Source organism: Bubalus kerabau, chromosome 16 (assembly GCF_029407905.1).
Source record: "Bubalus kerabau isolate K-KA32 ecotype Philippines breed swamp buffalo chromosome 16, PCC_UOA_SB_1v2, whole genome shotgun sequence".
Taxonomy (NCBI): Eukaryota; Metazoa; Chordata; class Mammalia; order Artiodactyla; family Bovidae; genus Bubalus; species Bubalus kerabau.
In genome coordinates this window covers 74,647,958-74,670,012 of record NC_073639.1, presented here as the reverse complement: position 1 = coordinate 74,670,012, position 22,055 = coordinate 74,647,958, and the positions used below count along the sequence as shown (strand labels likewise).

General features: G+C 45.8%; 1 pseudogene and 3 gene segments (V, D, J or C); 1 reads left to right on the top strand and 3 right to left on the bottom strand.

Moving 5' to 3' along the window:
* Positions 1-1,158: 1,158 nt before the first annotated feature.
* On the bottom strand, positions 1,159-2,541 carry LOC129629704 (immunoglobulin lambda variable 5-39-like). The segment is given in 2 exon segments: positions 1,159-2,378; positions 2,496-2,541. Coding segments are annotated over 2 exon segments (393 nt in total).
* A 1,884-nt stretch (positions 2,542-4,425) lies between these two features.
* LOC129629766 (immunoglobulin lambda variable 1-40-like) lies at positions 4,426-5,557 on the bottom strand. The segment is given in 3 exon segments: positions 4,426-4,538; positions 5,124-5,402; positions 5,512-5,557. Coding segments are annotated over 3 exon segments (438 nt in total).
* An 11-nt stretch (positions 5,558-5,568) lies between these two features.
* Positions 5,569-10,373, bottom strand: LOC129629765 (probable non-functional immunoglobulin lambda variable 5-48). The segment is given in 3 exon segments: positions 5,569-5,642; positions 9,894-10,211; positions 10,328-10,373. Coding segments are annotated over 3 exon segments (438 nt in total).
* Positions 10,374-11,125: 752 nt separating this feature from the next.
* Positions 11,126-13,079, top strand: LOC129629764 (adenylosuccinate synthetase isozyme 2-like; annotated as a pseudogene).
* Positions 13,080-22,055: the final 8,976 nt, after the last annotated feature.

The following is a 22,055-nucleotide window of genomic DNA, read 5'->3' as shown; positions in this document are numbered from 1 at the left end:
CAGGGCCGTCTGTGGGCTCTCCTCCGACCCTCAGGGTCAGTCTGTACACGGCGCGCTTGGCAGCTCAGGGGTCAGGACTGAGGGGGCGTCTGGGACACATACTCCTTTTATCAGGGTCAGGTCAGGACCGTGACGACCCCGTGGAAGCAGCCTCCCGACCGTGCAGGACGGGGGTGCTTTCTCCTTCATTAGAAATGAAGCAGTGCCTTACACACGCACACACACACACACACGGATTGCTTCGAGGTCCTTTCCCAGTGGATAATAAGCATTTTGTTTTTATACTCCGTGACCCCACTGTACTAGTTCCTGGTCTCCTCTTTCCCAAGTGAAATAAAACATTTTCCACGTGTTCACTCCCTGTAGGCTTGGGAAGCAGAAGCCACCTTTCTGAGTGCGGCTAACTCTGCTCCCAGCTCCCAGGACACGGATGAAGGTGTCTGTGGTGGCACCACCTGTGTCCACAGCCCGGATCACGATCAGCCCTGTCCTCCTCCTCTTTCATCCGAGGATAGGAGCCCCCAGTCATCAAGGAACCTGAGCGACCGCGTCTGGAGCCAAAGGACCAATCGCGGCTCCTGAGGGCTGGGGACCCGCAGGCATCGTGGTTTGGGGTCTCTGGCTGGGACCTGTTGGTTCCCGGACACCTCACACCGCCAGCTCTGCCGCTCTTTCCAGGACTAGAGGCCCTGAGCACTGAGCTGGACACTGGGCCCGGCTGAGACAGCGCAGACTGCGCTCAGGACTCTGTGCTCAGCGGGGAGGGGCAGGTGGCACGTCACTGCTGCAGAGCCTGACTCTGAGCAGGCAGAGTGACCCTTGTGTGGCGTCAGGAACCATCATCCTTCCTTTGACCTCTAAGAGCTCCGCCCCGTCCCCGCTGCTCACACCCCCTCCAACTTCTCAAGGGAAACAGGTATAAGGAAGCACCACTGTAAATAATACAGGGACTGCACAGCCCGGCTACTCACTGTTTTCCTGGAAGAAAATATTTCACTCTTGCTCAAATTTTCTTTTATCTTTCTTGCTGAATGTTTATTGTTATCATACAAATGCGGTCAAATCTTAAGTTTTTTTTTTTATTTCTGGGACCAAAGTAACACATTTTTGAACTACTTTTAAATTTACATAATTTAAAAATTATATACTATTTTAAATAATTGTCGACTTGAACATTTCCCTATTCATTCTCATTAATTTTCAGCATAATTTTATATTTATGACTCATTGGAAAACACCTTTTGCTAGGAAAGATTGAGGGCAGGAGGAGAAGGCGATGACAGAGGTTGAGATGGTTGGGTGGCCTCACGGATCCAGTGGACTTGAACTTGGGCACACTCCAGGATGGTGAGGGACAGGGAAGCCTGGTGTGCTGCAGTCCATGGAGTCAGACATGACTTCGCAACTGAACAACAAGTTGCTTTACAATGTTATGTTGTGCTACTTTTAATGACTTATCTCAGTGACACTCAGTGTTTTGAACGACAGATGAGGAGTGACTGTTCACCGTGCCTTTAATTTCTCTTGCATGTTTGTCTTTTCAGCGCACAGCCTTCTGATCTTCCTCAGATTTATCTTTAAGTGTTTTCTGTTGATTGTGTCATACATGTTAGTGGTTTTATTTTCAGAAACTGGAGGTTCGTTACCGAACTACAAAATACAATTCATTTCTGCATGTTGACTTTTATATCACAAAATCCCAAGTGAAACAGTCACAGAAGCCTGTCTTATTGAGCCCTTGACCCTGAGCTGGGCCTGGCCTGAAACCACCTCTTCTGGGCTCAGCCAATGTCTTCATCAAAAAGTTTTTATCTCGGAACAGGCAATGTTTGCCCAAGAAAACTGGCATTGGATAAGAGTATCTTAGCAATCTAAAAGCTAAATTGAAGCAAAAGATACAATATTATCAAATCTGCTGGTGTGAGGAAAATGGGTTGCTTGTCTACCATCTGACAGTTGGAAGTCACCCCCTGAACTAGGCTTCATCCGAGCCACGAGCAGGCTGGGTGGGGAGGCCTCTGTCTCACTGCCTCACTGGTCTGGAGCCGTGTAAGCGCTAGTGTCGCCATGCCACACAGCACAGTAGTAGTCGGCCTCGTCCTCGGGCTGCAGCCCAGAGATGAGCAGGAGCCCTGCGTTGGTCGAGGCATCTTTGGATCCAGAGAAGCGGCTGGGGACCCCGGAGCCCTGGTGCTTATCTGAGTCTGACTTGAACCTCAGGAGGTACCGGGGAGGGCTCCCTGCCTTCTGCTGATACCAGTATATGCTATAGTTGCTCACATTGTAGCCACTGCTCAGGGTGCAGGAGAGTCTGGCTGATGCTCCCAGAGATGCAGAGAGGGTGACCGGCTGAGTCAGCACAGGCTGGGAGAGGGAACCTGCAGACACAGACACAGGGGAGAGGGGGCAGGAGCTGCAGGAAAGGTTCCCAGAGTCTGTGCCCCAGGGGCTGATGAGGCTGGGACTGAGCCCTGGTGCCCGGGGCCTGTGCCTACCTGTGTAGAGAGAGAGGAACACGAGCAGGAGAGGAGTCCAGGCCATGGTGCTCACAGCTTCCTGGTCCCCACCGTGGGGCTGGGCTGCCCCAGGTCTTCTTTTCTCGCCCAGCCTCTGCCTGAGAAGGGGCTGCCATGCAAATAGGGGTCCACCCAGGACCCGCCCAGCCCATCTCTCAGCCCGGATGCTGGAGCTCAGCTCACAGCCCAGACTCAGGGGGTGGAAGGGAGTTCCCTCTTGGGAGACCCTGGAGGAAGCACCTGCTGAGACCACATGACAGGGGACTCTGCAGCCAGAGAGGACACTGCTGAGTGCCCCTAGGGGTGCATACGCCGCCCCCAGCCCAGCTCCAGGAGTCAGTGATGCTCCCTGAGCAGCGGTGCATGGACCCCAGGGCTGTCCCACAGCGCCGCCTGCTGGGCACATGTGGAAAATAAAAACAAAAAGCAAAAAAAAAACCTCTAGAATTAAGGAGGTAAAATGCAAACTTTTCTAGGAAGCTGCATCGCTGAGCTAGTAGAGAAAACAAGCAAGAAGATTAATTTCCTTGGAAAAATATGGAAATCTTACTATTGAATTACTCCACAAAAAGACATAACATGCATTTCCTCACCTGAAATATGTGACAAACTTGAGCCACTACATTGTTCTACATTGCATTGTATGCATGTCTTTTTAAAAACATTGAAAAAGATGCAATTATTTCCTAGTTTTTTGAGAATTAGTTAAAACATTTGTACATATACCTGAAAAATTTATGAGAGGAAATATTACAAGCCACTAACATTAAGTATTGATCAAAATGTTCTAATCAGAAAGTTAACAAAAAATTCAAAATTTAAGAACTTGATACTGATACCGAATGTTATTTTTACCATCTACAAGTTGTATTTTATATTAAGACATATTAAAAAATAAATTTAGAACCAAGAATAAAATCCATGTAAAAATAGAAACACCTAGACATGATTGTAGTATTGCTGGTATATACTCATTTGCTGCTGGTACCTACTCATTTGGTGCTGCTGCTAAGTCGCTTCAGTCGTGTCCGACTCTGTGCGACCCCAGAGACGGCAGCCCACCAGGCTCCGCCGTCCCTGGGATTCTTCAGGCAAGAACACTGGAGTGGGTTGCCATTTCCTTCTCCAATGCATGAAAGTGAAAAGTCAAAGTGAAGTCGCTCAGTTGTGTCCAACTCCTAGCAACCCCATGGACTGAAGCTCCTCTGTCCATGGGATTCGTGTAATTTCGTGCAGGAGGACTTAATGTCTCCATTAATTGGGAAAGTTAAGGGACAAAAATAACGCTAATCAATGTAAAGTAAAATTATGGTTTTGTGTTCAGATTAGATGTTCTTATAACTTAGCTATTTAATAAAATTCATAAGATTATTTTCATTTCTCAACATGTGTTTGTAAGAATCATCTCATATCAAACAAAATGTTCATACTAAATCCTTTTCCTATTATTCCAAAGCATGGATGATTGTGTAGGGAAAAATACAAAAATAGGTGAGGAGAGGAACTGATAAAGGACAGACCATCAGCACCAACCTTGAAGGAGGGTGAGACAGGAACCATGGATGCCCCACACCCTGTGCCCAGATGCCAGGAGCACAAGGCAGGGCAAAGGCCTCCAAACCCACATCCCATCACTTTCCCCTAAAGGACAGTCTTGGTTCAGGAGTGAGGACACAAAGGGAGGGGTCCAGGTCGTGGAGGAGGGCCCCCAGGACCCTGCTCTTGAGACGAAGTTGTTGACATGGAAAAAGTCCCTCCCCTGGGTCTCTTATCCTCTGTCCAGTTATCACTGCAGGTCAAGGTTATTGATATTTTTGTTGTGTAATTTCCCATCCATCCTAGCCTGGACCTCAGGTCTAGGCACTGGCCCCCAGGATAGAGGAGCGGAAGTAAGAGGCAAGACTGTTGCTCACAGCTGACAGCTCTCTTGTTCCCTGGGGCCCAGGTGCAGGAAAGTCACTCTCCAGGGAGCACCCTGCTTCCCACGTGGGCAAAGGCCAGTGGAGGAGGTTCCCAGGTTGCCTGGCCAGGAGCCTGGAGCCCTGGGTGATCCTGAGAGGCTGTCACAGGAAAGGCAGGAGCAGCATCCTGGGCTGCAGCTCAGCCCAGTGATGGCCAAAGAGCCTGAACGCCAGACCAGAGGCCAGGGAACCAAGCAGGGACCCCCTGTGTCCACTATTAGCCTCAGAGAGAAGGAGAGCTGCTGGGACCAGGACACATACTGGATGCATTGATGCACCCAGAGTCAGGCAGAACTGTACTGTGTTCCTCTGGTTCTGACCCGACCCATCATGGACTCTGACCCCAGGGCATCTGCCCCTGGCACTGGGGATTTCTGCTCAAATTGAGAAAATCAGATAATGATTTGCTACAAAGGAAAGCTGGAGAAGGGGTGAATTAAGAAACATGTGAACAGATTTTTCTGGACCAAGTTCCGTGGTGTGACTGAGCACAGTCTTAGGCCAAACATCAAATAAAGCGGCTGCCTTTGCAGAGGATGTTTCTGCCCCCAGAGCCCCGACTCTGAGAGGACAGCAGGTTTTTGTCGCACTTCCCCCTTGACCTGGAGCACTATGGGACCACTAAGACTGAGGTCAGCAGACGCACAGTAATAATCAGCCTCGTCCTCAGCCTGGAGCGAAGTGATGGTCAGGGTGGCTGTGTTGCCAGACTTGGTGCCAGAGAATCGGTCAGGGACCCCCAAGGGTCGTTTGTTACGATTATAGATCAGGGTTTTGGGGGCCAATCCTGAGATCAGTTGGTACCAGCTCACATGATTGCCACGCCCAACATAGCTGCTGCTTCCGGTGCAGGTGATGGAGACCCTCTGGCCCAGGGACCCGGACACGGAGGGCAGCTGAGTCAGCACAGCCTGGGCCCAGGAACCTGGAATGGGGAGAGACAGAGATGGTGACTTGGGGGTCCAGACACGAGAGGAGGGAGCAGCGCCTGTGAGTCTTCCCAGGGCCCTTCCCCTGTCCCCCCATCCAGTCACCTGTGCAGAGAGCGACCAGGGTGAGGAGCAGAGGGGACCAGGCCATGGTGGACATGGTCAGGGCGTCCTGCTGTCTGTGGCCCCACAGTTGAGCAGAGCGTCCCCACACTGCTCCTTCCCCTCTTCATACCCTGAGAGGGGGCGGGGCCTTTCATTCAAATGACGCCCAGCTCTCTGACCCCTCCCTGGGCCCCGAGTCAGGTCCCTGTGCCTGAGGGGGGCAGGGTGTGGACTGGGGCGCGGCTCTTGGGGCCCAGGGGTGGGAGGTCCCATCCAGGAGCCCTGAGCAGTGGTTGCCAGGCAGGGTCAGGGCCTGGGCCCAGCTCTCACCCAACTAACCACCTCAGGAATGGCCCTCGAGTGCCCCCTGGTGTCCAGGCCCAGACACGCTTCCTGTGACCTGGTGACCAGAGCCCTCATGGACAATTCCTGCCCCTGCTCTGTGCGCTGTCCCCGCCTCAGAGCCTGTTCAGGGGTCTCCTCTGTATCCGCTGTGACCTCAGGGCCCCCTGTGTGCTCCCCTCAGGCCCCTCAGGCTGAGTCTGTCCATGGCTCCCTGGGCTCCTCAGGGTCAGGACTGAGAAGGCTTCTGGGGCACAAGTTCCTCTTGCATCAGGATCAGGTCAGGGCGGTGCTGGCCCCGGGGAGGCCCATCCCCTTCTGGGCAGAATAGCGGGTCCCTCCTCTGTGTGTCCCCTCCCTGGTGGCCGGAGCCCTGCTTCCTCTCTGTGTCCCCTCAGCCGTGAGGAGGAGGGGGCTCTTATCTGTTGAGGTGGGAAGGTGCAGGGGGAGAGGCCTGGGGTGGGACCCTTGATTCCTAAACGCCTGGATCTTTACTATGTGCAAACCTTCCCACACTCTGGACCCCATGCCCATGTCCTGTCTTATGAAGTGACCCCTCCTGGGCGTCTCTCCTGAGGCACAGGGCACAGGCTGCAGGGAGCAGGCCTGATGGTGCTCCTGGCCGTTTTTATTGAGACTCTGAAGGGCTCTGAGCAGCATGTGTTCCCAGGGAGCGTGATATGTGGTGGCTGTTAGGACGAATTGTTCCAAGCAGTGGGTTCGAGAAGATACAGTTCAGGGAGTTTGGTTGGAGAAGAGGCCCTACTATAGTTTGCCCCGCACTGAATGTGTGTGGTACACTGTAGGTGTGTGACTGTGAGATTCCTAAAAAATATTTATTTATTCATTATCTGGGTGCTGTCTTAGTTGTGGCTTGTGGGATCTAGTTCCCAGACCAAGGATGAAACCAGGCTGACGGCACTGGGAACATGGAGTCTTAGCCACTGGACCACCTGGGAATTCCCTGAGACAGTAAATGTATGAAAATATGTTAATGGATTAGTGAAAATTTTAAGGTCGTTGCTTTAAATACATGCATGAAATTTAACTGAAGGACAATCTATGTTTATTTCAATTTTTCATTGATAAGAGTTACATATCTGAAATATAATTCTTTGTAAGGTTTTATTAAGAAAATATTAAATAAATGACACAAGACAGATCTTTTGAAATTTTTTCTTAAGAAGTAAAACTTGATTTTTACGCAGATATTTGCATTATTAATATTTAGGAGTCTGAGTGAAGCAGAGCAGGAACCAGCCTCTTTCTGCCACTTATAGCATATCCACTGGGGGATTTTGATTTCTGATTAGGAAGATGTGAAGACCTACAAGACCTTTTAGAACTAACACCCAAAAGAGATATCCTTTTCATTATAGAGGACTGGAATGCAAAAGTGTGAAGTCAAGAAACACCTGGAGTAACAGGCAAATTTAGCCTTGGAGTACAGACTGAAGCAGGGCAACGGCTCATAGAGTTTTGCCAAGAGAACACACTGGTCATAGCAAACACCCTCTTCCAACAACACAAGAGAAGACTCTACACATGGACATCAGCAGATGGTCAATACTGAAATCAGATTGATTATATTCTTTGCAGCCAAAGATGGAGAAACTCTATACAGTCAACAAAAACAAGACCAGGAGCTGACTGTGGCTCAGATCATAAACTCCTTATTGCAAATTCAGACTTAAATGGAAGAAAGTAGGGAAAACCACTAGACCATTCAGGTATGACCTAAATCAAATCCCTTATGATTATAGAGTGGAACTGAGAAATAGATTTAAGGGACTAGATCTGATAGACAGAGTGCCTGGTGAACTATGGACAGAGGTTCATGATATTATACAGGAGACAGGGATCAAGACCATCCCCAAGAAAAACAAATGCAAAAAAGCAAAATGGCTGCCTGAGGAGGCCTTACAAATAGCTATGAAGAGAAACCAAAGCAAAGGAGAAAAGGAAAGATATACCCATTTGAATTCCAAAGAATTCCAAAGAATAGAGTTCCAAAGAATAGCAAGAAGACATAAGAAAATCTTCCTCAGTGATCAATCCAAAGAAATAGAGGAAAACAATAGAATGGGAAAGACTAGAGATCTCTTTAAGAAAATTAGAGATACCAAGGGATCAGTTCATGCAAAGATAGGCTCAATAAAGGACAGAAATGTTATGGACCTAACAGAAGCAGAAGATATTAAGAAGAGGTGGCAAGAATATGCAGAAGAACTATACAAAAAAGATCTTCACGACCCAGATAATCACGATGGTGTGATCACTTATCCAGAGCCAGACATCCTAAATGTGAAGTCAAGTGGGCCTTAGGAAGCATCACTACGAACAAAGCTAGTGGAGATGATGGAATTCCAGTTGAGCTATTTCAAATCCTAAAAGATGATGCTTGAAAATGCTGCACTCAGTATGCCAGCAAATTTGGAAAACTCAGTGGCCACAGGACTGGAAAAGGTCAGTTTTCATTCCAATCCCAAAGAAAGGCAGTGCCAAAGAATGCTCAAACTACCGCACAAGTGCCCTCATCTCACCCGCTAGTAAAGTAATGCTCAAAATTCTCCAAGCCACACTTCAGCAATACAAGAACTGTGAACTTGCAGATGTTCAAGCTGGTTTTAGAACAGGCAGAGGAACCAGAGATCAAATTGCCAACATCCACATGGAAAAGGAAGAGAGTTCCAGAAAAACATCTACTTCTTTGTTGACTATGCCAAAGCCTTTGACCGTGTGAATCACAATAAACTGTGGAAAATTCTAAAAGAGATGGGAATACGAGATCACCTGACCTGTCTCTTGAGAAACCTATATGCAGGTCAGGAAGCAACAGTTAGAACTGGACATGGAACAACAGACTGGTTCCAAATAGGAAAAGGAGTATGTCAAGGCTGTGTATTGTCACCCTGCTTATTTAACTTATATGCAGAGTACATCATGAGAAATGCTGGACTGGAGGAAGCACAAGCTGAAATCAAGATTGCTGGTAGAAATATCAATAACCTGAGATATGCAGATGACACCACCCTTATGGCAGAAAGTGAAGAAGAATTAAGAGCCTCTTGATGAAAGTGAAAGAGGAGAGTGAAAAAGCTGGCTGAAAGCTCAACATTCAGAAAACTAAGCTCATGGCATCTGGTCCCATCACTTCTTGGAAAATAGATGGGGAAACAATGACAGACTTTATTTTTGGGGGGCTCCAAAATCACTACAGATGGTGACTGCAGCCATGAAATTAAAAGACCCTTACTCCTTGGAAGGAAAGTTATGACCAACCTAGACCCGTCCCTACCTGAGCAGTGAGAGAGGAACACGAGCATATGAAAAAGCAGAGACATTACTTTGCCAATAAAGGTCCATTTAGTCAAAGCTATAGTTTTTCTAGTAGTCATGTATGAATGTCAGTGTTGGACTATAAATAATGCTGAGCGCTGAAGAATTGATGCTTTTGAGCTGTGGTGTTGGAGGAGACTTTTGAAAGTCCCTTGGAGTGTAAGGAAATCCAACCAATCCATCCCAAAGGAGATCAGTCCTGAGTGTTCATTGGAAGGACCGATGCTGAAGCTGAAACTCCAATCCTCTGGCCACCTGATGCAAAGCACTGACTCATTTGGAAAAGACACTGATGCTGGGAAAGATTGAAGGTGGAAGGAGAAGGGGAGGACAGAGGATGAGTTGGTTGGATGGCATCACCGACTCAATGAACACGAGTTTGAGTAAACTCCAGGAATTGGTGATGGACAGGGAGGCCTGGCGTGCTGCAGTCCATGGGATCGCAAGGAGTTGGGCACAACTGAGCGACTGAACTGAACTGAACTGAGGAAGATGTGTGTCAAAACACAGCAGTCTGAGCGATCAGAGCCGTGGGTGAGTCTCAGATCTGAGATGAGGGGCAGTACATGACAGGAAACTCAGAAGTGACCACAGGAGGTTAAGCGGAGTGAGAGTGGAACAGCAGTGATGGGCGCAGCAGGGAGGACACAGGGGCGCAGTGCCTGTTCAGCCTTGTGCAGTGTGAAGCACCTCATAAATACCAGTGTTTTGGGGACAGTAGCAGTTATAATCAGCCTCATCCTGAGTCTGCAGCCCAGAGATGAGCAGGAGCCCTGTGTTGGCCAAAGCAGCCTTGGATCCAGAGAAGTGACAGGGGACCCTGGAGCCCTGGGGCTTATCCGAGTCTGACTTGAACATCAGGAGGGACTGGGGAGGGCCCCCTGGCTTCTGCTGGAAACAGGACATTTGGTAGCCACCAACACTGTACCCACTGCTCAGGGTGCAGGTGAGTCTGGCTGTTGCTCCTGGAGACGCAGATGGGGAGGCCGGCTGAATCAGCACAGGCTGGGAGAGGGAACCTGCAGACACAGACACAGGGGAGATGGGGCAGGAGCTGCAGGAAAGGTTCCCAGAGTCTGCGCCCCAGGGGCTGATGAGGCTGGGACTGAGCCCTGGTGCCCGGGCCCGTCCCTACCTGAGCAGTGAGAGAGGAACACGAGCAGGAGAGGAGTCCAGGCCATGGTGCTCACAGGACCCTGGTTGCCACAGTGGGGCTAGGCTGCCCCAGGCCTCCTTTTCTCCCCCTGACTCTGCCAGAGGAGGGGCGCCATGCAAATAGGGGCCTACCAAGGGCCCGTCCAGCCCATCTCTCAGCCCTGATGCTGGAGCTCAGCTCACAGCCCAGATTCAGGGGGTGGAGGGGAGTTCCCTCTTGGGAAACCCTGGAGGAAGCACCTGCCGAGACCACACAGGTCCCTGCTCACGGGTCTCTGCACTCAGACAGGACACACTGCTGAGTTCCCCCAGGAGCACAGGCCCTGCCCCCAGCCCAGCTCCTGGAGGAAGTAGTGCTCCCTGAGCAGCTGTGCAGGGACCCCAGGGCAGTCCCACAGCGCCGCCTGCTGGTATCATGTGGGAAAAATTTGCAGAAAAAGGGAATGAATTTCAGTGTTCTAAGAAGGTACATTTGTTCTAGTAGAGAAAATAAGTAAACAGTGAAGATGCTTAGAAGAAACAGGATATTTTGTCATGAACTTACTCCACAAAAAGACATAATGTATCCTTATTTAGCATAAATATGTAACAAACTTCAGGACTTATATGCTTCCCATACATTGGGTTTGTATTTTTTTAAGCATTGAAAAAGATGTAAAACTTGTGGTTCTCTGAGAAAGCAGTTAAAGTGTTTTACATACAACCCATAAATAAAGCACAGAAGAGGCAAATTTATAGGACTTCCCTTGCTTTCCTGTGTTTAAGGATCTGCCTGTCGATGGAGGGGACATGGTTGCAGTGCCAGATGCAGGAAGCTCCTGCATTCTGCAGAGCAACTCACAGGAAAGCCGAACTGCTGAAGCTCCATCCCCCGGAGCTGGTGGCCTGCAGCAAGAGAATCCGCCCCAATGAGAACCCAGTGCACTGCAGTGAAGAGCGGCCGCGCCGCCCCGCAACCAGAGCCCAGGAGCAGTGAAGACCCCGCACAGCCATCAGTCAACCAATAAAGTGTAAAAAACAACCTGACAACCAAACCAGTAGAAGGGGACATTGCAGACCACGGTCATTAAACATTGATCCAAGTCCTCTCGACAAAATGAAACATTAGAAAAGTAGAAAAATCCTAATATCAGGTTAAGACATTGACAGTGTTACCAAATGTTATTTTTTTGAATATATGTTATATTTTATATTAAGACTCTCAAACATAGATTTACGAGGCAATCCAGTTCACATGCTCCCAGCCGCCCCCAACCCCTTAGGGCTCTTCTCGTGTCTCTGGAGCCTGGGCGTTTTCCAAGACAAATCTGGGGTCATCCTCCTTGTCCAAGGCAACTGAGGCTGCCTCAGGGAGCAGCCTGGGGGGAACCTGGCGACCCTGGTGCTTGGCGGGCAGTGGGACCACGAAGCCAAGGGGAAGGTGCTGGATCTGCTGGTGAGGACACCAGCACACTGTGCCACCGCCGAGGAGGAAGTAATGCTGCCTGAACAGCTGCAGATTCTGTGGAGGGTGATTTTTCTCTTTTACCCAGTGGAATGATTACCCAGTGGAACAACTCAGGCTCCCAGTGGGGCCTGAATATTACTGCGTTCATTGGAAAGGAAGTGGTAATTCATCTAGATGGATTGTTTAAAGAAGCAGAAAAAAACATTCAAACAGGGGAAGGTCTAGAAGGCTGGACAAAGAATTCTCATACCTGACAGAGCTCATATTGTGCTTGATTTTCATCAGACAGCTGATGGTATCCAGGAACAACAGAGAGGAGAACAAGCAGGAAAAAATTCGGGTACCACAAAAAGGGCATTTGCCCCATTTATCCTTCTCAAAAGGACCAGAGTGGACTTAGGATATGTGATCTTGTTTCTGACTTTGAAGGCTTTTCTGAGAGGTTCCAAGTTCTGGCTAACCACTACAAATCTATATACCCCACATAGGAAATAGACATTGAAGATGAATTCCAAAAACTCAAGGGTTAAATGGAAAGGGTGAAACCAACTGTGAGATATATGGAGTTTATTTCCTATATCGGGCTTTCAAAGAAAGACCATCAAAGAAAATCTTGGTAGAAGGTGCAAATGCAGCACTGCTAGATACTGATTTTGAAAGTTATCCTTTCATAACCTCTTTGAACTGTACAGTTGGAGGTGTTTCTACTGGCTTGGGTATGCCGCCTTAAAATGTGGAGAAGTGTATGGAGTTGTGAAAGCTTATACAACTAGAGTTGGGATTGGTCCCTTTCCTACAGAGCAAGACAATGCAATTGGAGAATTATTACCAAAAAGGGATAGAGAGTTTGGTGTAACTACAGGAAGGGAGAGAAGATGTGTCTGGTTGGACCTTGTTTTGATTAAATATGCTCATATGATTAATGGATTTACTGCATTGGTAGTCAAAAATTTTGATATTTTGGACATATTTATGGAAATCAGAGTTGAAGTTGCATACAAGTTAGATGGTGAGGTAATAACTCATTTCCCAGTAAACCAAGAACTCTTAAATCAATGGACTTAAATGTAAGACCCTCCGTAATGGAAGACACAGATATGAAAAGCAAGGACATTTAAGAAACTACCTATTAATGTCCAGAATTGTTTGGTTTATTGAAGATGAAGTTCAAATTCCAGTTAAATAGATTGGCTTAGATAAATCCAGAGTCTATGATTCAACTCTTTTAAGGATTTCCAGTGATACAAGAAGCATTCCTGGAGAGGTGGGGAAAGGACTTTCTTAAATATTTCATTTATGATCTACGAATTCTGAGAATAAAGACACTGAAATGAGGTTTAGGCCCAAGAGTCGCTTCCAATCTTTCAAGATGGATGGCTGGTGTGGAGATACATTTTGGCAATTTGCAGTGTCAGCTGTCTTGCCTGGCATGATTGTCAAATCTTTGTTGTTCCTCTTACTTATGGTGCCGTACAGCTACTGCTAAGTCGCTTCAGTCGTGTCCGGCTCTGTGCGACCCCATAAATGGCAGCCCACCAGACTCCTCCTTCCCTGGGATTCTCCAGGCAAGAACACTGGAGTGGGTTGCCATTTTCTTCTCCAATGCATGAAAGTGGAAAGTGAAAGGGAAGTCAGTCAGTCGTGTTCGACTCCTAGCGACGCCATGGACTGCAGCCCACCAGGCTCCTCCGTCCATCGGACTTTCCAGGCAAGAGTACTGGAGTGGGTTGCCATTTCTTTTAATTTGAGTAGTAATATAATCACTGTTGTTTGAAATCAGATAGAATGATCTCTGTTCATTTCCAAGGCAAGCCAGTCAATATCACAGTAATCCAAGTCTATACCCTGACCAGTAATGCTGAAGAAGCTGAAGTTGAATGGTTCTATGAAGACCTAGAAGACCTTCTAGAGCTAACACCCAGAAAAGATGTCCTTTTCAATATAGGGGACTGGAATGCAAAAGTAGGAAGTCAAGAAATACCTGAAGTAACAGGCAAATTTGGCCTTGGAGTACAGAATGAACCAGTGAAAAGCCTAATAGAATTTTGCCAAGAGAACACACTGGTCATAGCAAACACCCTCTTCCAACAACACAAGAGAAACCTTTACACATGGCCATCACCAGATGGTCAATACCAATATTCTTTGCAGCTAAAGATGGAGAAGCTCTATATAGTCAGCAAAAACAAGACTAGAAACTGACTGTGGCTCAAATCATGAACTCCTTATTGCCAAATTCAGACTGAAATGGAAGAAAGTAGGGAAAACCACTAGACCATTCAGTTATGACCTAAATCAAATCCCTTATGATTATACAGTGGAAGTGACAAATAGATTCAAGGGATTAGATCTGATAGACAGAGTGCCTGAAGAACTATGGATGGAGGTTTGTGACATTGTACAGGAGGCAGGGCTCATGATCATCCCCAAGAAAAAGTAATGCAAAAAGGCAAATGGTTGTCTGAGGAGACCTTACAAATAGCTGTGAAAAGAAGAGAAGCAAGAGGCAAATCAGAAAAGGAAAGATATACCCATTTGAATGCAGAGTTCCAAAGAATAACAAGGAGAGATAAGAAAGCCTTCCTCGGTGATCAATGTAAAGAAATACAGGAAAGCAATAGAATGGGAAAGACTAGAGATCTCTTCAAGAAAATTAGAGATACCAAGGGAACGTTTCATCCAAACATGGGCACAATAAAGGACGAAATGGTATGGGCCTAACAGAAGCAGAAGATATTAAGAAAGAGCTGGCAAGAATATACAGAAGAACTGTACAAAAAAGATCTTCATGAGCCAGAAGATCACAATGGTATGATGATTCACCTTGAGCCAGATCCTGGAATGTGAGTCAAGTGGGCCTTAGGAAACTAGGGATTACTGAGGTGAAATGTGACAAAAACTAGGGTGTTCAGAGGTAAAATCCGACAGAAACTAAGGGGTTCTGAATTAAAATCTGACAGAAACTCGGGGCGGGTGATGATCTGAGGAAAAGTCAGACAGAAACTAGGTATCACTGAGATCAAATCTGGCAGAAACTAGGGGGTTCCAAGGTGGAACCTGAGAGAAATTAGGGTTTCCTGAGGTAATAACTGACAGAAACTATGAACTTCTGAGGTAAAATGTGACAGAAGCTAGGGGGTTCTGAGGTAAAATCTGACAGAAACTAAGGGTTGTGTGGTAAAAATCTGACAGAAAAAAAGGGTTCTGTGGTAAAATCTGACAGAAACTAGGCAGTTCTGAGGTGAAATTTGACAGAAACTAAGGGATACTGAGGTAAAATTTAACAGAAACTATAGTCTTCTGAGGTAAAATCTGGTAGAAACTAGGGGATTCTGTGGTAAAATCTGACAGGAATTAGGTGCTTCTGGCATAAAATCTGACATAAACAGGGGCTTCTGGGGTAAAATCTGACAGAAACAAGGGGGTTCTGAGGGAAAATCTCACAGAAACTAGGGGGTTCTGAGGTAAAAACCTGACAGAACTAGGGGGTTCTGAGGTAAAATTTGACAGAAATGAAGGGATTCTGAGGTAATATCTAACAGAAACTTGGGATTTTGAGGTGAAATGTGACAGAAAATAGAGGCTTCTGAGGTGAAATCTGACAGAAACTAGGGGGTTCAGAGGTAAAATGTGACAGAAACTAGGGGGTTTTGAGGTAAAACTTGACAGAAGATAGGGGCTCCTGAGGTAAAATCTGTGAGAAAGTAGGGGGATTGTGAGGTAAGACTTGACAGAAACTAAGGGGTTCTGTGGTAATATATGAGGGAAACTAGGTTCTCCTTAGGTAAATCTGACAGAATATAATGGGTTTTGTGGTAAATCTGACATAAAGTAGGGGCTTCTGACATAAAATCTGACAAAAACTTGGGGGTTCTGAGGTAAAATCTGACAGAATTACATGCTCCAGAGGTAAAATCGGATAGAAACTAGATGATACTGAGGTTATAGTCCAAGAGAAACTAGAGACTCTTTTGGTAAAATGTGACAGAAACTAGGGGGTTCTTAGGTAAAATCTGACAGAAATCAGGGGGTATGGAGGTAACATGTTAGAGAAACTGGAGGCTTCTGAGGTAAAAACTGACAGAAAGCAGGGGGTACTGAGGTAAAATGTGACAGAAATTAGAGGCTTCTGATGGAAAATCTGGCAGAAGCTAGGGGCTTCTAGGGTAAAATCTGATAGAAACTAGGTTGGTTCTGTAGTAAAAATCTCACAGAAACTAGGGGCTCCTGAGGTAAAATCTGTGAGAAACTAGGGGGATTCTGGGGTAAACACTGACAGAAACTGAGGGGTTCTGTGGTAAAATCTGAAAGAAACTAGGTTTTTCCTTAGGTAAATCTAACATAGTATGGGGCTTCTGAGGAGGAGAAGGGGACGACAGAGGATGAGATGGTTAGATGGTATTATCGACTCAATGGGCATGAGTTTGAGCAAGCTTCAGGAGTTGGTGATGGACAGGGAAGCCTGGCATGATGCAGTCCACGGGGTCGCAAAATGTCAGACAGGACTGAGTGACTGAACTGAACTGAGGTTAAAATCTGACAGAAACTAAGGGGTTGTGTGGTAAACTCTGACAGAAATTAGATGGCTCCATGGTAAAATCAGACAGAAACCAGGGGATTCTGAGCTAAAATCTGACAGAAACTAGGTGGTTCTGAGATAAAATCTGACAGAATTACAGGCTCCAGAGGTAAGATCTGATAGAAACTAAGCAATAGAGAGCTATAATCTGAGAGAAACTAGAGACTCCTTTGGTGCAGTCTGACAGAAACTAAGGGGTTCTGACATAAAATCTGAGAGAAACTAGGGAGTCTCTGAAGTAAAATCTGGGAGAAACTAAGGGATTCTGTAGTAAAATCTGACAGAAACTAGGTTCTCCTTAGGTAAAATCTGACAGAAATTGGGTGGTTCTGTGGTAAAATCAGACAGAAATTAGGGGGTTCTGAGGTAAAATCTGACAGAAACTAGGTGGTTCTGAAGTAAAATTTGACAGAACTTGTTGGGGAGCGTAGTACAAAATAGCCATAAAAGGAGAAAATCCTTGGGAAAATGGCGAAGGGCCAGAAGTACTCGGCTTTGTACTGTGGACAGAAAAACATCTCCTGCCTTTGGTTATGCTCGGCACCAAGATTTAATAATAAATAGGGATGTTACTTGAGAAAACGGGTTGTGGGATAAGCACATGAGTCACTTAGAGCGCGCTGTCCTTGAAATGTTTTTACTGATTATGTGTTAACCCCGTATGCGCTCTGCTGGCCGTATACTTTAAGCTCTTTGTTCCTGCTTCTATAAGAAGGCTTGACTGCAGAAATAAACTTGCCAGTCCTTGCAAGAGACTGTCCGAGTGTCATTCTTTCAGGTTCGTCGCTTCCAAGTCCCGGGGAGAAAATCCCCAACAGAATTATACAGGCTCCGGAGGTAAAATCTGATAGAAACGAGGCAATACATAAGTATAGTCTGACAGACACTAGGGACTCCTTTGTCAAAATCTCACAGAAACTAAGCACTCCGAGGTTAAATCTGACAGAAACTAGGGACCCCTTAGGTAAAATCGACAGAAACTAGGGCATTCTGAAGTGAAATTGACAGAAACTCTGGTCGTCTGAGATAAAATCAGACAGAAAGTGGGATTCTCTTGTGAAATCTGACAGAAACTAGGGGGTCTGAGGTAATATCTGACAGAAACTGGGAAGTTCTGAGGTACAATCTGACAGAAACTAAGATGTTCTCAGGTAAAATCTGAGAGAGTGAAGAGGTTCTGAAGTAAAATCTGAAAGAAACTAGGGGTTCAGAGGTAAAATCTAACAGAAACTAGGAGATTTTGAGTGAAAATCTGACAAAAAGATGGAGGTTCTGAAGCAAAATTTCAGAAAATATGAGGTTCTTAGGCAAATTACAGAAACGAGGAGATTCTGAGGTTAAATCTGATGAAAACTAGGAAGTTCTGATTGAAAAACTGACAGAAGGAGGTTCTCAGCTAAAATATTAGAGGACATACAGAGTCTTCCTGTGACCTGAAAAGACACAGACCTACCAGGAAGCCAACAGCTGAGGACAGAGACCTCATGCCCCTCCCTCTATGTCTGAAGTAAATTCATCATAGCAAATGCTGTATCTGAACTAATGATCCCACCGTTATTGAGTTGAAGTCCACTCTGCTCATTACATGACAGGCCAATGAATTGGAGGAGATGTGCTGTGGCAAGGAATATGACTATTCAGAATGCTGGCTCACTGAGATGACATATTAATGTCTCAAAATAACCAACTCCTAGAGGTCAGAAGGCCAGGTTCTTTTATATTACCAGAGAGTGACATGGTATAGAAATACAGTCAAAAGGCCAAATAGAGAGGGATAGGCTATAAGGAAGCAAAGTGAATAGGGCCACCAGTCTTTAAAACATTTTGATGAAGAGCCAGCCTTTGGAAGTAATGTGTTAATCTCTTCTCTTCACAGGTGAGCAAGGTCAGAAAATGAAGACACTTCAGCTTAGCAATCAGGCAGAGGAGTAGGGCCTTCTGATTGTCACTTTTCAGTTAATAAATCCTGTCTAACTCTTTGAGACTCCAACATGCCTGGACCAAAGACTGCAGCACGCCAGGGCAAAGACTGCCTGGGCCAAGACTGCACCACCCCAGGCTTCCTTGTCCATAGCCAAATCACAGAGCTTGCTCAAACGCATATCCTTCAAGTTGGTGAGACCATAAAGCCATCTCATCCTCTGTCATCCCCTTCTCCTCCTGCCCTCAATCTTTCCCAGCATCAGGGTCTTTTCCAGTGAGTTGACTCTTTGCATCAGGTAGCCAAACTATTGAAGATTCAGCTTCAGCATCAGTCCTTCCAATGAATATTCAGAATTGATTTCCTTTAGGATTGACTGGTTTGATGTCTTTGGTGTCCAAGGGACTCTCAAGAGTCTTCTCCAGCACCTCAGTTCAAAAGCATTAATTCTTTGGCCCTCAACCTTCTTTCTGGCCTGAATCTCACATGCGTACATGACTCCTGGAAGAACCATAGCTTAGACTATAAGAACCTTTGTCAGCAGGTGATGTCTCTGCTTTTAAATATGGTGTCCAAGTTGGTCTTAGCTTTTCCTCCCTGGAGCAAGTAGGTTTTAATTTCCTGACTGCAGTCACTGTCCACGGTGATTTTGGAGCTCAAGAAAATAAAATCTGCCACTGTTTTCACTTTCCCTGCATCTGATTCCATCAAGTGATAGGACGAGATGCCATGATCTTCATTTTCTGAAAACTGAGTCTTAAACAGGCCTTCTCACTCTGCTCTTTCACTCTCATCAACAGGCTCTTCATTTTCAGCCATGAGAGTGATATAATTTGCATATCTGAGGTTGTTGATATTTCTCCTGGCAGCCTTGATTCCAGCCTATGATTCATCCATACCAGCATTTTCCATGATGTACTCTGCATATACATTAAATAAGCAAGGTGACAACATTCAGCCTTGACATACATTTTTTTCCCGATTTCAAAGCAGTTCTTTGTTCCATATCCAGTTCTAACTGTTGCTTCTTGTCCTGATACAGGTTTCCCAGGAGGCAGGTAAGTAGGATTGCTATCCCCATCTCTTTAAGAATTTCTCACAATTTAGTTTAAATAAATCACAAATTAGTTTATTGTGATTCATGCAGTCAAAGGTTTTAGCCGAAGAATTGATGCTTTTGAACTGTGGTGTTGGAGAAGACTCCAACTGCAAGGAGATACAACCAGTCCATCCTAAAGGAGATCAGTCCTGGGTGTTCATTGGAAGGACTGATGTTGAAGCTAAAACTCCAATACTTTGGCCACCTGATGTGAAGAGCTGGCTCATTTGAAAAGACCCCGATGCTGGGAAAGATTGAGGGTGGGAGGAGAAGGGGACGACAGAGGATGAGATGGTTGGATGGCATCACTGACTCAATGGACATGGGTTTGGGTAGACTCTGGGAGTTGGTGGTGGACAGGGAGGCCTGGCGTGCTGCAGTCATGGGGTCGCAGAGTTGGACATGACTGAGCGACTGAACTGAATGAAGCAGAAGTAGAATGGTTTTCTGGAATTATCTTGCTTTTTCTGTAATTCACCAAATGTTGACAATTGGATCAGTGATTCCTGTGCTTTTTCTAAATCCAGCATATACATCTGGAGTTCTCAGTTCAGATACTGTTGAAGCCTAGTTTGAAGGATCTTGAGGATTTCCTTGCTAGCATGTGAAATGAGCACAATTGTACAGTCGCTCCTCCAAATAAAACACAAATGTCAGTGAAAAAATATCCCCTTATTTACACCCTAAAATCCTCTTTAACTGAGTTTTGAAACCAGTGAAGGTGCGTATTTTTCTACAGCCTCAGATCCACTCACAGTGAAGCTGACCATGTGCTTTGGGCCTCGTGAAGGTCCTGGCTGTATCACTGACATTATTATGTTTAATCTGTCAACTAGAAAAGAGGCACTACTTGAGAGTTGTGAGTTAAGTTTTATTTGGGGGCAAAATGAGGACTGCTGCCCAGGAGGCACCATCTCAGAGAGCTCTGAGAGACTGCTCCAAAGGGCAGTGGGGAAAGGTCAGTATATAAGGTTTTGGTGACGGGGGAGCTAAATACCATGAAGCACTCATTTTACAAAAGGTTTTTTGCTAGTCATGAGGATCTGATGTCACCATGAAGGGATTTAGTTCTTCTCTAGATATGAATCAATGTAAATTGGAAATGGTCAACAGAAAATGGCAACAGTGAACATAGACATTTTAGGAATCAGTGAGCTAAAACGGACTGGAATGGGTGAATTTAACTCAGAGGACCATTATATCTACTACTGTGGGCAAGAATCCCTTCCAAGAAATGGAGTAGCCATCATAGTCAACAAAAGAGTCCAAAATGCAGTACTTGGATGCAATCTCAAAAATGACAGAATGGTCTCTGTTCGTTTCCTAGGTAACCCATTCAATATCACAGTAATCCAAGTCTATGCCCCAACCAGTAATGCTGAAGAAGCTGAAGTTGCATGGTTTTATGAAGACCTACTAGACCTTCTAGAACTAATACCCAAAAATGATGTCCTTTTCAATATAGGGGACTGGAATGCAAAAGTAGGAAGTCAAGAAACACCTGAAGTAACAGGCAAATTTGGCCTTGCAGTACAGAATGAAGCAGGGCATGGGCTAATAAAGTTTTTCCAAGAGAATGCACTGGTCATAGCAAACACCCTCTTCCAACAACACAAGAGAAACCTCTACACATGGACATCACCAGATGGTCAATACCCAAATCAGATTGATTATATTCTTTGCAGCTAAAGATCGAGAAGCTCTATACAGTCAACAAAAACAAGACCGGAAGCTGACTGTGGCTCAGATCGTGAACTCCTGATTGCCAAATTCAGATTCAAATGGAAGAAAGTATGGGAAACCACTAGACCATTCAGTTATGACCTAAATCAAATTCCTAACGATTGTACAGTGGAAGTGAGAAATAGATTCAAGGGATTAGACCTGATAGAGTGCCTGAAGAACTATGGACACGTTCATGACATTGTACAGAAGGCAGTGATCAAGACTATCCCCAAGAAAAACAAATGCAAAAAGGCAAAATGGTTGTCTGAGCAGGCCTTACAAATAGCTTTGAAAAGAAGAGAAGCAAGAGGCAAAGCAGAAAAGGAAAGATACACCCATTTGAATGCAGAGTTCCAAAGAATAGCAAGGAGAGATAAGAAAGCCTTCCTCAGCAATCAATGTAAAGAAATAGAGGAAAACAATAGAATGGGAAAGACTAGAGATCTCTTCAAGAAAATTAGAGACACCAAGGGAACATTTCATCCAAACATGGGCACAATAAAGGACAGAAATGGTACGGACATAAGAGAAGCAGAAGATATTAAGAAGAGCTGGCAAGAATACACAGAACTATACAAAAAAGACCTTCATGACCCAGATAATCACGATGGTGTGATCACTCACCTAGAACCAGACATCCTCAATGCAAAGCCAAGTGGGCCCTAGGAAGCATCACTACAAACAAAGCTAGTGGAGGTGATGGAATTCCAGTTGAGCTATTTCATATCCTAAAAGATGATGCTGTGAAAGTGCTGCACTCAATATGCCAGCAAACTTGGAAAACTCAGCAGTGGCCTCGGGACTGGAAAAGGTCGGTTTTCATTCCAATCCCAAAGAAAGGCAATGCCAAAGAATGCTCAAACTACTACACAATTACACTCATCTCACACGCTAGTAAAGTAATGCAAAATTCTCCAAGCCAGGCTTCAACAGTACC